The sequence below is a fragment of the Mus caroli genome, unplaced genomic scaffold, assembly GCF_978045245.1.
Source record: "Mus caroli unplaced genomic scaffold, Mus_caroli_1 scaffold_5, whole genome shotgun sequence".
NCBI classification, from domain to species: domain Eukaryota; kingdom Metazoa; phylum Chordata; class Mammalia; order Rodentia; family Muridae; genus Mus; species Mus caroli.
In genome coordinates, this window is record NW_028227260.1 from 116,324,687 (window position 1) to 116,339,664 (window position 14,978).

General features: G+C 42.2%; 1 protein-coding gene across 1 annotated transcript; it reads left to right on the forward strand.

Annotated features, from left to right (window-relative positions):
• The first annotated feature begins 12,722 nt into the window (after window positions 1-12,722).
• On the forward strand, window positions 12,723-14,757 carry Ct47c1 (cancer/testis antigen family 47 member C1). Its single transcript, XM_085837746.1, is given in 3 exon segments — window positions 12,723-13,391; window positions 13,485-13,548; window positions 14,552-14,757. Coding segments are annotated over 3 exon segments (939 nt in total).
• The last annotated feature ends 221 nt before the right edge of the window (window positions 14,758-14,978 follow it).

Here is a 14,978-nt window from a genome sequence, read left to right on the forward strand (position 1 = left end):
AGAATGGTTTGCATGGCCATTGTAAAACAATGAAAAAGTTGCTTGTCACTGCCAGTAGAAGCTGACCTTTGGCCACTGAGTGTCTTCTCAGTGCCAGGCATAAGAGATCCTGTAGCTCTCAAAATTAAGACTACTTTGCTATGTTACCCACACCCTGGAAACAGCCCATTCATCAAGGTTTCTCTATTGTTTGATGTTTAATTTTTCTCTTTTCCCTCCCAAGAAAGCACAGTCTGTAGTGCGTTTCTATGCGGTGTTCCAAAGTTTCTCACAATTGATCCAGAGAACTGCTTTCAGGACAGAGTGTGCTTTCAATATCTCTGGAGGTTGATAAGGACTGCCTTGCCATATGGGCATTCCTTTCCAGATCATGGTTATAGGAAATGGGAAGGCTGCCAGGCTCCAGAACACAGCCCCCTATACCCTCCCTGAAAGCCAAAGGTAAGATCAATGAAAATGTTCATCATCGCTCCAGGCAAAGGGAACAGAACCATCGTGTGGGTGCAGTGGAGATCCACATACTGTCTAGAGGAAGCTGTGTGTTCAGTGGGCCTCATGGAGCTCACTGATTGCACATTCAGGTCGTGCCATCTTTTCCAACAGGTTTTTTTGCAGAACGACTGCTGTGCCGCATGCCAACAACAGATTGCAGATGTGAGACAAAGTGTGCTGCATCCGAGTTGAGAAGTCGGCGTGTTCTATCACCTAAGTTATTAAATTTATGAAATCCAATAAGCTCATTTGTTTCCTCACCTTAAAAGTGGACTTTTCTGCAATAAGGGGTTTACAGATTTGCTTGAGGGTGATATTTAAACTTGGAAGGGCTCTTAGAAACTCCTTAGTTACAATGTTCATTGTAGTCACAGGAATAAGCTAAGGTTCAGAGAAATTCTGTTACTTAACCAAAGCCATTATGTCCATTTAATGCCCAAACCAGAACTAGAATCTGGCAATCCTGGCACTGCTAGCATTGAATTTTCAAGTACAACAGGCTACTTTTAACTTTAATGACATTTGTTTTCTTTTAAATAATGACATCTAATACATAGTGATCTATACCCAACAATCAAACACATTACCACTCCTGGTCCACAAGACATGCCCAAGTAGCAGCAGATCTTATTTTTATTGCTTAAACATGAAGAGATGGAAGCTTAGGTCAAGTAACTGAACCAAGGTCATACATTGCACACCGAACTCCTTTGAGATCTAATAGATCTAATTCAATCCAAGAAGAGGACTGTTTAGACTAAAGGAGATATTTATACCCAGCACATCGTATAAAGCAGAACGTCAGAATGTACATTTGTTTATTTTGGTCCTGACAAGATAATTGCATTAGCACTTACAAGTCTATTTCTGGGAGACTCTTCCAGTTTCTGAATGCTCTCATCAATATTCACCACTATGTTTAGGAACTGTAATGAATGCGTACAGGTTGGAATGAAGAGTGGCTTTATAAAGACTGGAGACTAAAATAGTAATAGATTTAGAAACCTTTGGTCTCATAGAAGTTCATAGTACAATGGGAGTTTGGGAATGGGAGAAGCATAGGAATGATCCCCCACATACTCCTCAAATCAGAGCTAGCAGGTCTTCATACACTTGTGACTGATTCTGTTTCTTGGCATAGGAAAACGTATATCTGAAGTCACTGCTGTTGACTGCTTGGCAGTATTTTTTCAGGGAAGCTAAGATTGCAGTAAAAATGTGTCCATTTCAAGCACTGCTTTTGGGAGACACACTTGAGTGGCTCTCGTGGTCTGAAAATTATTTAGCAATCCTAATCGTTTCATGTGAAAGAGAAGTTATGCTCTGAAATGCCGTTAGGACAGAGGAAACAGCTTTGACCTAAATTTTATTTTATTCTGCCCCTCTTTCTGCACAAAGCTTCCCTGGTGTCGCCTGATCAACACAGAACTCTTCCGTGAGAAGGCCTGGTGAATCAAGAATTGCAGGTGGCCTTTCAAAATCCATTTTCCTAACTGGGTTTCCTTATCTGGCCTCAGTGGGTGAGAATGCACCTAGCTCCACAGAGACTTGATATGCCAGGGTGGGGGGATACCCGGGGGCCCCCACCTGCTCAGAGGAAAAGGGGAGGGGGATAGTGGAGGGACTGTGAGGGGGTCTGGGAAAGAAGGGCCATGGAGTTTATCACACATTCCTCTCAGCTGTGTTCTTGCTCCATTTGTTAGTGATCTTCTGTCTCTCAAACAGGCCGTTCACTTCTTGATAATAAGGCTATCTGTACTCAAATGAAATTTTCAAAATACAACTGAGAATGGGCCAAGGGAGCATGTCATAAAATCCATGTCCTTATTAAGCTTTTAAGAAACTTTCAGAAGTGAGGGGTGGCAAAACAGTGAAGTGGGTACAAGGGATTGCTGCCAACACTAACGACAAGCTTGGTCCCTAGCACCCATACTGCTGAAGGAGAGACCTAACTCTGCAGATTGTCCTATGATCTCAACACATGCATTATAACACATACCCACAGACGTTTACACAAATAAAATAATGTTAATCATAAAGGAAGAAAAAAAAGGCAATAATCACCCAGAAGGGAGTTCCTTTCATGAACGTCAGCTGTAATTTTTCTGCAGGCACTAAGACCATAAGTAAATTACGCTGAGCTCCGTATTTAACCAGACTAAAATCTGGACCTTTTTCCCTTGGGCCCTTTGCCATAATCACAGAGAAAACTCAGTCTTGGATGAATGTCTGTTGGGAGGTAGAAAGACGAGGCCCAAGTGTTGGTGTGGGAAAAGCAGTGAGGATAGCTGAGTCACCTCCCTCACTGGAGGGTGACCAGGAAAATAGGAAATTACTATGCACAGTGGATTGTGGGATTGTGCTTTCTTGCCAGCTGGTGAGTGGCAGAGCTGGAATAAGAACCCAGGCAGCTGGCTCTACAAGCTGTGTTCTCAACTCCCAGGCTAGATAGACAACCTCTCAGGAGAGTCAGGGACTCTCTGTCTCTGTGCCTGTCTGTCGTTTCACTCCCAGTTCCTAGCAGACAATAGCTCTTAAAAAAAAAAAAAAAAAAAAAAAAAAAAAAAAAAAAAAAAAAAAAAAGCTTGTGCAAAGAAGTCCCTCTTCTGTCCCTACAGTTCCCTATGATTATTGTCTCTGTCATTTCAGATGCTATTGCTTCCGGGAATTTTTCAAATGAATCTGTACAAGAAGATTGTCTCTGCATTTGGTGATTGTCTTAATCATTTGGTGATACTGTCACCACACACACACACACACACACACACGCACACATATTCCATCAAAATGAGTTTCCTGCTTATTGCACTGAGGGAGACCATAGAGCACTAACTGTGAAGCAGCTCAACCCCAGGATATTAAGGGATTTGGACTTTGGTTGGGTGGTTTGGAGGAAGTGAGTTGTGCTTTGCTCTAGATTGGGCGTGTCAGAAGGCACATGCGTTCTGTAACAAGAGGATCTTGATAAAATCTTATTCAGTAAGAGGGCAGACTAGACCAGAGCTAAAGGTCTGTGGGGCAAGCAGCAGCAGGCACACAGGATCTGGGAGAGGGGTGTTTTGTCACTGCAGTGGCCTGGGCAGTATTCATAGTCTGTGTGAATTCAGACATTATAGAGTGCTCTTGCTTTTGTCTGGATCCATCATAGTCACAGAGCTGCCTTGTCTGATGCTGGCGTCCTGTGTTATTATGTTCAGCAGAACACCAAGACCTACTTTAGTGTCGCAACCATTGCCAGAGCAGCTCCTAGCAACCCCATGGCCTAGCTGATAGCTCTACTTCCACTCCTGAATGGAAAAAAAAATGCTTTTTTCTTATTCAGATCACCCTTTCCCAAGAAAGTTTTTTTTGCAGGGAGCTTTCTTAGGTGTGCTGTTTGAGTGGACTCTTGGTTGTTCTCACCACGTAGGCATGCCTATCTCCAAGCCTGTGTTCTCTCATCCTCACCAAACTGATGTGTTTCCATCTACCCAGCCCATGACACATTTCTGAGCTAACAGCCTAGCCTGTTGCTGTGATAAACACCATAGCCAAAAGTCACTTGGGGAGAGGGTCCATTCCAGCTTCAAAATTACAGTCCATCATCAAGGGAAGCCATAGTGGAACCTGGAGACAGGAACTGAAGCAGAAACCATGGAAGAGCACTGCTTTTAGCCCGCTCCCAAACTCATGTTCAGTTACCTGTCTTGTGACAATGTATGTGCACCCTCGTTTGACTCCCAGAAGGTCAGTGCTATGATGTGGCAATATTTTGCCAAGCAGTACCAAATGCCCTTTTGAAAGTGAATTAGCCCAGTGCATGGACTAGTGGCCTGCACTGCACAGGGAATTGTTTGGTTGCTAGCATAGGGCTTCCTGAGCTAGACTTGATATTCATTTTCTTTAGTTACAGTCATTTTTATTTGCAATGCCTCCTTCAATGACTCTCTGCATAGTCCACTCGAGAACCAAGAACTCCTGACCTGGCATAGAGTTGCATACCTGCTAGTCTAGCACTGAGGAGACTAAGGCAGGAAGATGATGAGTTTAAGAGAAGCCTGGGGAGGCTCCAAGGCCTGATGCTCTTACTGATGCTGTGGTGTGCTTGCAGACAGGAGCCTAGCATGGCTGTTCTCTGAGAGGCCCAACAAGCAGCTGACTGAGACAGACACAGATACTTACACCCAACCAATGGACAGAAAGAAGCCAGGGACCCCTGTGGTTGAATTAGGAAAAAGCTGGAAGAAGCTGAGGAGGAGGGTGACCATGTAGGAGGACCAGAAGCCTCAATTAACCTAGACCCCTAAGATTTCTCAGACACTGAGCCATCAACCGGGCAGCATACACCAGAGGACTGATATGAGTCTCCCAACACATATACAGCAGAGGACTGTCTGGTGGGGTGTGGGGGATATGGGGGTGTGGGGCATCCTTTAAGGGACTGGGGGGAGGAGGAAAGGGGTGAGGGGGATAACAACTGGACTGTAAAGAAATGATTAAAGATTAAAAAAAATAAGATAAGGTGGCATAAGCCTTGAATCCCAGCACTCAGAAAGCAGATACAGGCAGATTTCTGTACGTTTAAGGCAGCCTGCTCTATATAGAGAATTCCAGGTGAGCTAGAGAGAACCTGTCTCAAACTGAACAAATATTTGAATAAAAATAAACTAAGCAAAATAAAGACAGCCCCCTTTGCTAACCATTGGAAATGAAAGACGAAGAAAATCTGGTTGCTTTCTATCTGTCTGCCTTCTGTCTATCTGTGTATGTGACCTGAATTTTGTTCTCATTGCTACGAACTGGGATTGCTGATGATATAACCTTGCCTGGGTCTTCCTATTCTTTCTCTGCCTGCCTTTTTTGTCCTGCATGGATCCACAAGACACACTTACAGTGAGAGGTTCTGAAGAATTAGCGGGCTGCTTGGCTCTAACACTGCAAACTGGTGGGGGTCCTGGAAAACTCCTTCCCCCCAGTTCTTTGTGCCTACTTCTTTGTATCTCCCCGTTCGACTTCACTCAAAGACTCGTGAGTGAGGCACAACATAAGGCAGGGCATCTGTGCATGTGGCTCTTCCTTCCAAACGTTATTTGAGCATAGTTCCCTTTATATAACACACTTCTGAAAATAGGTATGCCTGTGACTATGTTTGTTTGAACGAAGCAGCTTCCATTTCAGTGTGGATCAGAGTAGATTGTTGTGAGACTATAAGAAGACACTACATACCAAATCAGACCAGTAAAATGTGCTTTGTAATTTTTTTCAACACCCTCTCAACGTTGTTATGCTTGCCCTCATTTTAAATGTAACAAAACTGAGGAAGTATGACTAGCAGAGAAAAGGAAGAGGAAGAAAGGGTAGAGTGGGGAAAGATAAGAGGAAAACGGTCAGGAAAGTGCTGACCAGGAAGTAAGACGATCTGGTGGAGCTTGCAGAGGTGTGTTAGATGATGGGGAAAACTTTAAAGTTGATGTACTTTTGTTATGAATGTAGGACAAGAAGAAAAACAACCCAGACCTTCTTGAAATGGGACAATCTGAAGTCAAAAAAAAAAACAAGAAAAATAACGCACGCATGCACGTGCACGCGCGCACACACACACACACACACACACACACTACATCTTTTCATTACTTTCCTCTTTGCTGTTAATGCAAAGCCAGGCATCTATTCTGATATAGAGCCATAGTGTTCCATCTAGTGGCCATCTTCAGAAAATGCACTAAGAGTGTGCCATAGCCTCTAATGGGAAGCTTGAAATAAAGTGAAGCTATGTTATTTTTTCAAAAGACCGTGAGCTTATGTTGGGCTGCTACTTTTTTTAAATGTTGAATAATCATTTGTTTTACACATGACAATAACTGATGCGCAGTGCCCTTAGACCAATCAGAACTTCAGCCCACCTTCCTTTTTGTATTCTTGCCTCAGGAGGGCTATTTTTTGTCCCACTGTCCACTTCACAGGATGTGTTTGTGTATCACATGCTGGGGACACAGTGTAGCACAATATTAACAAGGTTCCTGTTCTAATAGAGCTTCCTGTGAGAAACATGGAATAGTCAAGGTCATTCCTTAATATATATATATATATATATATATACTCAAATTTTCTATGGAAACAAAAGACATCTAAGGGCAATCATAAGCAAAAATAATATTGCAGGAGGTATCACCATACTCGATTTCATGACACAGTAACAAAATAATGTGGTACTGACACAAAAACAGATAATGGAGGACCAAGACTTAATCCTGTACAACTTTAGTCATTTGCTTCTAGACAAGAATGTAAAAATGGGAGAAAAAAAAACTTTTAAACAAGTGATGTTGTGAAATCTGGATGCCTGCATGTACAAGAATGAGATCAGATATGTATCCCTTACCCTGAACAAAACCGAGATCCAAATGCACCAAAGACCATAATATAAAAGACCTGAAACTTTGAAGCTGTGAAAAATAGAACGCCTAAATCACTGAAATGCAGCTTACAGCTGACAAACAGGACGTCATAAAATGAAGCCTCAACACAACAAAAGAGCTTGTTAGTCACATGAAGAGATATCGGTAGAATGGGAGAAAATCTTTGTCACCTATACATGTGGAGAAGGATTAGTATCTAGAATATAAAGAGATGACTCAAAAAGAAAAGAAAAAAAAAAAGAATCGACAAAGAAACAACTAAATCAAAACAGAGCCGATCCAATAGTTAAGTGGTCAGCTCAGAAATCATATACAAATAAGTAACATTTTATGAACTGAGCTTCTACTTACATATTTGGGAGTGTGTGTGTGTGTGTGTGTGTGTGTGTGTGTGTGTGTGTGGTGTGCATGCATGTAGAATAACAACATAAAAGAGGCCATGAATTTGAGAGAAGAACGAGGGGGTGCATGAACGGATTTGAGGAAGGAAAGGGAAGGGAGAAGACATGTCGGGCCCTGTTCTAGCTTTATTTATTTCTCAAAGCACAGCAGCCAAAGTATATAACCTCTTCAGCAATAGGTTCTAACCAGTCAGTTCTGGAATGCAATCAACAAGTGTAGCAATAGTCTTTATTGTTTGGGGGCCTCTGTGGCCTCTGCAGCCACCTATTGCTAGAGAAGAAACCCACTTCCAGCCCTGGGATGTCTAATTAACCACCTTACAGCTCCTGAGAGCATCCATGGCTACCCGTTAGATACACTTCAACATTTACAGACCCAAGCTATCGTAAAGTTTCCCTCAGCCACTTTGTTGTTTGTTATCCTTTGAGCCATACACAACCATAATGCTTCGAGGGTAACCCCTGGCCTTTGTGAACTATTCCCTATGCTCACTTCTTTAGGTACACTCTCGTGTATCTTAAATGAGTCTCTGAATCTGCAAAACGCTCAGGGTCAGAGTTAGGGTACCCATATGTAACAAAGCCTTTATGCAGAGAGTCCACAGAACAGTGGTGCCAAGTCCATGTGCCATCACATAATGAATGGTGGCGCTGTGGAGATAACCTTGGTAAAGCACTTTGAGAGTTCATATTCACAGAAGGCCACAACTAAAGAGATACTAAAGTCAAACATAAGCAAGGTCTAACACAACAAGAGAAGATTCTAGCCATTTGTATCAATTGTTTCCTTTACAGATGCATGCTGGGTACAGGAGCTTAGTAGGAGGCAGTGAATTAGGTTTCCACAACCCTCTGTCCTTCGGAGCCATTCTATTTCCACACCCTGGAGCTGTCCTATGGAACCTCTCTGTATTTCTCCAGCTCTGAGGAGCTTGGTGAGGCTGGCTCATGTGGCTCAGGCCTGCTCAGAGCTAATGAATGGTAAGTGAGGTCCAGGTCTCCTGCTGTTCTTGCTGCTCAGGCTGGTTCCTTGGGTCAGAGAAACTCTGGATTAACACTGGCTGGAGCTGCAGATTCAACCTCTCCATTCACCTGACTTCTGGAAGAGACCCAGGATGGGCAAACCATCTCCACCCATAGCATACATTTCAGCAATATGCATGATATTCTGCTCAGTCTGGAGGGGTAATGGTCCATCCCTGAACAAGCTTAATCTTCACCTGTATTGTTTCTTTTTCTCTTCTTATTCTCTCTCCCTCTCCCTTCCCTCTCTTTCTCTCTCTTTCTTTCTTTCTTTCCATAATTAAGGCTTTCTGCAATCTGCTTCTCAGTCTTTAAGTCTTCCAGAAATTCTTTACCATCGACTTTGACTTAGTCTTGTCCTGCCATACATCCCTCCCCCTTAGGAATTTGTGCCCAACACAAATCTTGCCACATTTGCCTTCCAGTAACTCAGAAAGAGCTCTTTCTCAAATTCAACTTTCCCTTTCCCTGAGGTAGACTTAAAGGGACATCTATCCCTGCTCCTGAGGTCCCAACAACAAAGTGACCAAAGAAACAATTCACTCAAGGTTTACTCTGGAGAACCAGTGAGTTTATTAAGCTTCCTCACCGAGGCAAGATGAGGAGTTACTTACAGGAATGTGGGCACCTCTCCTCCAACTGGCCCTACTTGAAAAGCTTTACTCAGTAGGGATACACACACACACACACACACACACACACACACACACACACTTCTTTTGGGCCGGGTACAGAGTTGTCACTTTCATTGTGAGCAGTTGGAGTAGTTGGAGCTTGGTAACAAGCACAGTTGGGATAATCTTTTCAAGAGAGGACACAGAATAGCACCATCAAGATGGTAGTTACTTGCCTTGAAAGGCAGTCACTCACAATATATATGGTTCTTTGATTTTATATAGGTATATAAAACCATATATATGGCATATATCTGGCATGAGAGCAAATGTGACACTGTCTAGAGGAACAAATGGGACTGACAGCAGGGTGAAAGGAGGAAGAGAAGTATAGAGGGGTTGGAAGGAAGGGTATGTTCTTAGAATATAATAAATACTTGTATGTATGTCCTTTTACAGAGGACCACACATATACAGCAACACATTCAATGAAGGGAAACACCTTCTGCACACAGCAAGGCAGCTGCACACATGAACTCACAGCAGGTACAAAACCAATTCAAGCCCAGGCCAGACCAGTTTCCAGCATAAAAAGGGGAGTTGAGCACACAATCCCACCATTAGTCATGAAGTGCTTGGAAATTGCTAGCTGCTGAGGAAGGAGGAGACTATTTTCTCTAAGAGTATATGTGGACCCCAGTAAGTCAACTAGTGGAAGACCACACACATCCAAGAATGTTTGGGCAATGAAACTGGGTCTTGAAGTTTTTAAAAAATAAAAAGGATACCAAAGGATACCAAGGTAGGTGGACAAGAAAAGGGGGCTGGATCTGGGATGAGTTGGGGAGAATGAATATGATCAAGACACATTCTACAAAATGTGAAGCTCCTAAAGAGTTAACAAAAAGTGAAAAAAATAAAATAAAAATGCTGTAAACAATCATTGGGAATTATATTATTTCATGCTTAAATTATATATATATATATATTACACAGTATAAACTATATATATATATATATATATACACACACACAAATAAATATTGTGTGTGTGTGTGTATGTAGTTTAATTGAAGTTATACTAATTGGGGTGACGATGCTCTCCTCAAAAACCCTAGATTACTTCCAAAAATCTGTGTCATGCATGGGAAATCTCCTTAAGAGTTGTTTATCAGTGCAGTCCAAGAGACCTGTAAAACAATATAGGCTATTGCCATGGTCCTTAATGCCTTTCAGAAAAAGAAGGCAAGGCCCTGTTGTTGAAGATATAACACTTTGAATGCAGGATTTGGAAGAATCAATCTGGATCCAACCTCAAAGCTACCTCCCTGAAGACTAGCTTTCATAGTATCAGAAGGAGCCATGCAAGCTGCCAAAGGCAGAAAGCTATTAATAGTCCTGTTTATCTGTGTAGTCTATGAACTACAACAGTAAGCAGCATGGCAAGATATTTTGAAAAGCACAATGGCAGCATTTATATCCCGATGGTAACCAGCAGCCACTCAGTTAGACTTCAGGCCCATTCAATGGGAAGGAATATATATATATATATATATATATATATATATATATATATATATATATATATCACTATGTATTAGCCAACTACCCATGGCTGGTGAGGCCATGGAACCTAGAGGAGGACTCTTACTATCATATTCCAAAGCCAGTGGAACTGCATGTAAGTCCTAATACTGGTACCCACAGATAAATGTAGCTTTCATTCCCTCATCAAAAAAAAATTTTTTTTTCCTGTTTTTTAGCAGGTGGATATCATGATAGAAAATCACAACCAGTGAAAATGCAGAGATCACCTGACCATGGATTGCCTACTCCCAATTAATATGTTTACAACACAACCCCTACACGTAAGGCTCAGGGAACAATTCAGAAGGGGAGAAAGGCACAAATATGATAAGACCCACAGAATCAAGATAGTCTCTAAAGAAAATAGAGGACACAAGTGGGATGGGAGTAGGTGTTTATCTGGGAAGAATAAGGAAGGGAGTGTGAGGTGAATACAATCAAGATACGTTGTATGAACTTCCCAAAGAACTAATAAAAATATTATGTGGTTTTTTAAAAATAGAGAAAACCTAATCAGCAGTTTAATTAATTGAACAACAAATCATTTGTGTAGAAATTCAAATAGGCCTTGATTTTAACACACACTTTGAGATCAAGTCAGATTTGCAAAGCTGCTTTTCAATTCTAACTTTAAAGCTATAAAAAATGTAGGTTTGATTAATAATAGAAATAACTGTACATAAATATCAAACTCACAAAAGCTATCAGAAAAAAAAAAAAACTGAAACCATGGAAAAGAATGAAGCGGCAGAGGCTGCTATGTTCCTGAAAGATACAAGCCACTAGTACAAAGATGTTTATGAAGTGAATCTACTATCTTTAAAAAAATAATATTTATTTATTTATTCATTATTACATGTATTGATGTTTTTTTCTGCATGTATGCCTTTGCACCACGCGCATACAGTGTTCATGGAGGCCAGAAGGTGCCATTGGATCCACTGGAACTAGAGTTACAGACAACTGTGAGCCACTTTTTGGGTACTGAAAATTGAATCAAGGTTCTCTGGAAGAGCCATGGCATTCTCTTAACCACTAAGCTACCTCTCCAGCCTCTTAATTTGTAATCTTAATAAAATATTCTAAAGTTTTTTTTAAAAAAGCTATATAAAGCTATTTACAGATCAACAGATAAACATTTACAATCAATTTTGTCGATACAGCACACAAACATTATACCCCATTTAGGCGGTATTGGCCTCCCAAGAATTCAGTTCTCAACCTTAATTCCTTTAAAAATAAATGCACGTATCATATCTTAGTATAGTGTTTGTGGAAATGTTTTCTTTCCTTTCATAAATACATAATAATCTAGGTTTCAGCTTTTTCTAGGACCTGCAGAGCCTAAAATATTTACTCTCTACACTTCCCTGATTTAGGATCCTTCACATTGGACAACCATATTTTAGCTGATAACCATAAAATAAAGAGGGTAGTATCAGGGGTGGAGAGAGCTCAGTAGCTAAGAACACTTGCTGCTCTACCAGAGTTCTGTTCCCAGCACTGACGTCAGCCTGTTTAGAAATGCCGTTAATGCTGGTTCTAGGGGAATCTAATGCCCTCTTCGGTTCCAGCACTCACTTGGCTTATACTAGCACAGACACCTTTAAAAGAAGAGGGGAGAGGTGCGATAGGGTTGACTTTGACCTAAACAGAGCCCAGATTTCTAAGACCACAAACGAACAAAGAAAAAAAAAAGTATTTCTTATCAGCCTCTCCATCCAAGGTTTTCAATCATTTATTGGATGATGGCCATGTCAATCTTTACTTATCAACAAATCAGTTTAAAGCTGGCTATGAAATCACAAAACCGTTTATGTAGCCTTCATAAGTCCCGCCCCCACCACCTACGACACAAGTATTTCCTGTCTAGTCCCCGGATGTTAGCCTCCGCGTTGGCCTCCGCTTGGGCGGCCTCTTCAGCTGTCACATCCCTGCTACTTCCATGGGACTACCTCAGGTACCATCTTAGACTTTTTTTCCTTCACCTGCTTTCTCTTCCAAAGCCCTGTCTCCTCTAAGTACGCCCTCCCCAACTTGTTTTTAGGAGCCGGCAGCTTCTTAATCACAATCTTTACCGGAGTCCTCGTTGCTGTCATCTTTTCCTCCGTTGTCATCTGGTGTCGCCCTGGCCATTGCAGTCTGAGTAGACATTATCTTCATTATCCCAGGTCAGTCAAGGCCTTGTTGAGGTACCTACTAGTGTCATGTCTACCACAAGGGATCAAGATCCAGCCATAGAGAGCCGAGACAACCCACTAACTCTTGAGGGAGAGTGGGTACAGGAAGCTTTAGAGAGTAGTGCAGTAGACCTAGATGGGTCCTCTGCCACACCTGAATCTGAAGAAGTAGTGGTCGATTGTCCTAGAGAGGTGGAGGAAGTTGGGGCCGGAATCCCAGAGGAAGAGGGTGACAGGGGAGACAGTGTGGATGTTGAGGAAGACTCGGAGATTGAAGCTGTTGCTGAGGAGGAGGAAGAAGGTGAGGAGGAGGAAGAAGGTGTTCAAGCAGGTCAAAATGTTGTGGTGGATGCCCATCATTTCCCAATGGCTGGCTTCCGATTTATGTTTCTGGATTTGGTCCATGCCATTCTCAATCGTGTCTATTACAACGACCACATCCTGGCTAGAGACCCTCGAAATGAGATGGACTCACCTAACACTTCCGAATCTGACAACTCAAATGAGCGCCAAACACCACCCGAGCCTATCCCATCAACAGTGAGGGCCGCAGAGTATGTGCATCAGGGCCCAGACCTTCCTGAGGTTATCGCCACATTTCCAGAGCTGGAGGAGCCTGCTGCCTTCGAGGAAGCAGCAGATCATTACCTGCAGGAGACAACAGGTGGGGCAGCAGGGCAGGCAATAGAAGAGATGGCAGAAGCAGCAGTAGCAGCAGCAGTAGCAGCAGCAGCAGCAGCAGAGGTGGCAGAGGCAGCAGAGGCGGCAGAGGCGGCAGAGGCGGCAGAGGCGGCAGAGGCGGCAGAAGAAGAGACAGCAAAGGAAATCATAGAGCAAGCCATGGCCTCAGAGGGTAAGGAAACAAGGCCTATGTCCTATTTGAGCCAAACGGTACTGGGCAGGGATGGGGAGGCAGGAAATAAGAGCAAAAACTGTCACTGTGAGGGAGGGAGGTTGCAACTCTGGCTGAGGCTGCTTCTTCAGTAGGCCTAAACAATTGACTCTGCTCAGTGCTGGCCTCTGGTGGGGAAAGTTGGGTGGGTAGTGCACTGAAGGTCAAAGGTAGCTGGTTAAAAATCTGGTTTTTTGTTGTCATTGTTTTTGCATTGGTTCATTTGTTTTAGCCTGGGTTGGCCTGGAACTCTCCATAAAGTACAAATTGACCTTCACTCACAATTCCCTGCCTCTGCTGGCTACTGAGTGCTGGAATCATAGGCCTATGTCACCAGACCAGTTCTATGACATCTTTTACAGGTGTTTGTTTTGTGGCAGTCTTACATAGGCTAGGTTGGCCTTGAGCTCACTCTGTAGCCAAGGTGCCCAAAACAGAGCTTGGGAGCTAATAGAAGGGAAGGCTAGCAACAAAAGAACAAGAAAATGGGATTCCTCATTTTGAGTTTATGGTTTTTAAAAGTATAAAAGTTCTCTGAAAGTCGATTCCCTGCATTAAGGAAGTAAAAGAGTACTTTGGGAGCACTTGCTGGGAAGGGAAGTGTTCTTATTCATGACTTGGGAAAATTCATTATGGAATTTATATTTGAGGCAAACAAGTATCTTCCTACCCATGTTCCACCTGAGGTGTAATGGATGCTTCTGATGTCTTCTTCAAAGGAGAAGAAATGAACATCACTGCATGGAATATTTGCTAGGAAAGGGGACAATGTCACTAGAGAAATGGGCAGGTGGCAGAAGTGTAAGGGTCAGGGAAGCATAGCATGAACACTAAGAAGGTACTATTTTTCTAGTTACTCGTGTCTCCCTGTTTCTCACAAAAGTAGATGTGTATGGTACTATTGATTGGGAAATAAGCAAATTTTTTCCTCTGTGATTTGTAATGATCTTTACTAAATAAATAGGTGAAAACTGTTGTGCTAGACAGTATGAAGAAGACAAGACGATTGATGAGGAGGAAGAAAAAGGAGAAGAAAAGAAAAACGAAGAAGCACTTGATGAAATGGACCCAGATGCAGCAAACTACTCCACCAACAAATTCAGGTTTCTGTGTATAGCTTTGAGTATCAATCGCCATTCCTATAGCTATTTATAACCTTTTTCTTTTTAAATTCTAATTAATTGAGGAAAGCTTTATTTTTGAATTCAAAAAAATTCAATTTAACTTTCTTAGGATATGACTAAATAGTCATGTACCTACTCATCTAAAATATGGTGTGATTTTTGTGGCTGTCCCTCACTTATTCTGACTTTATACCTGCATCAGATCTAGATGAATATCTGTTTAGAGAAAAATTGTCTGAAGTAACAGTGGTAATGGCTGGGCCAGGC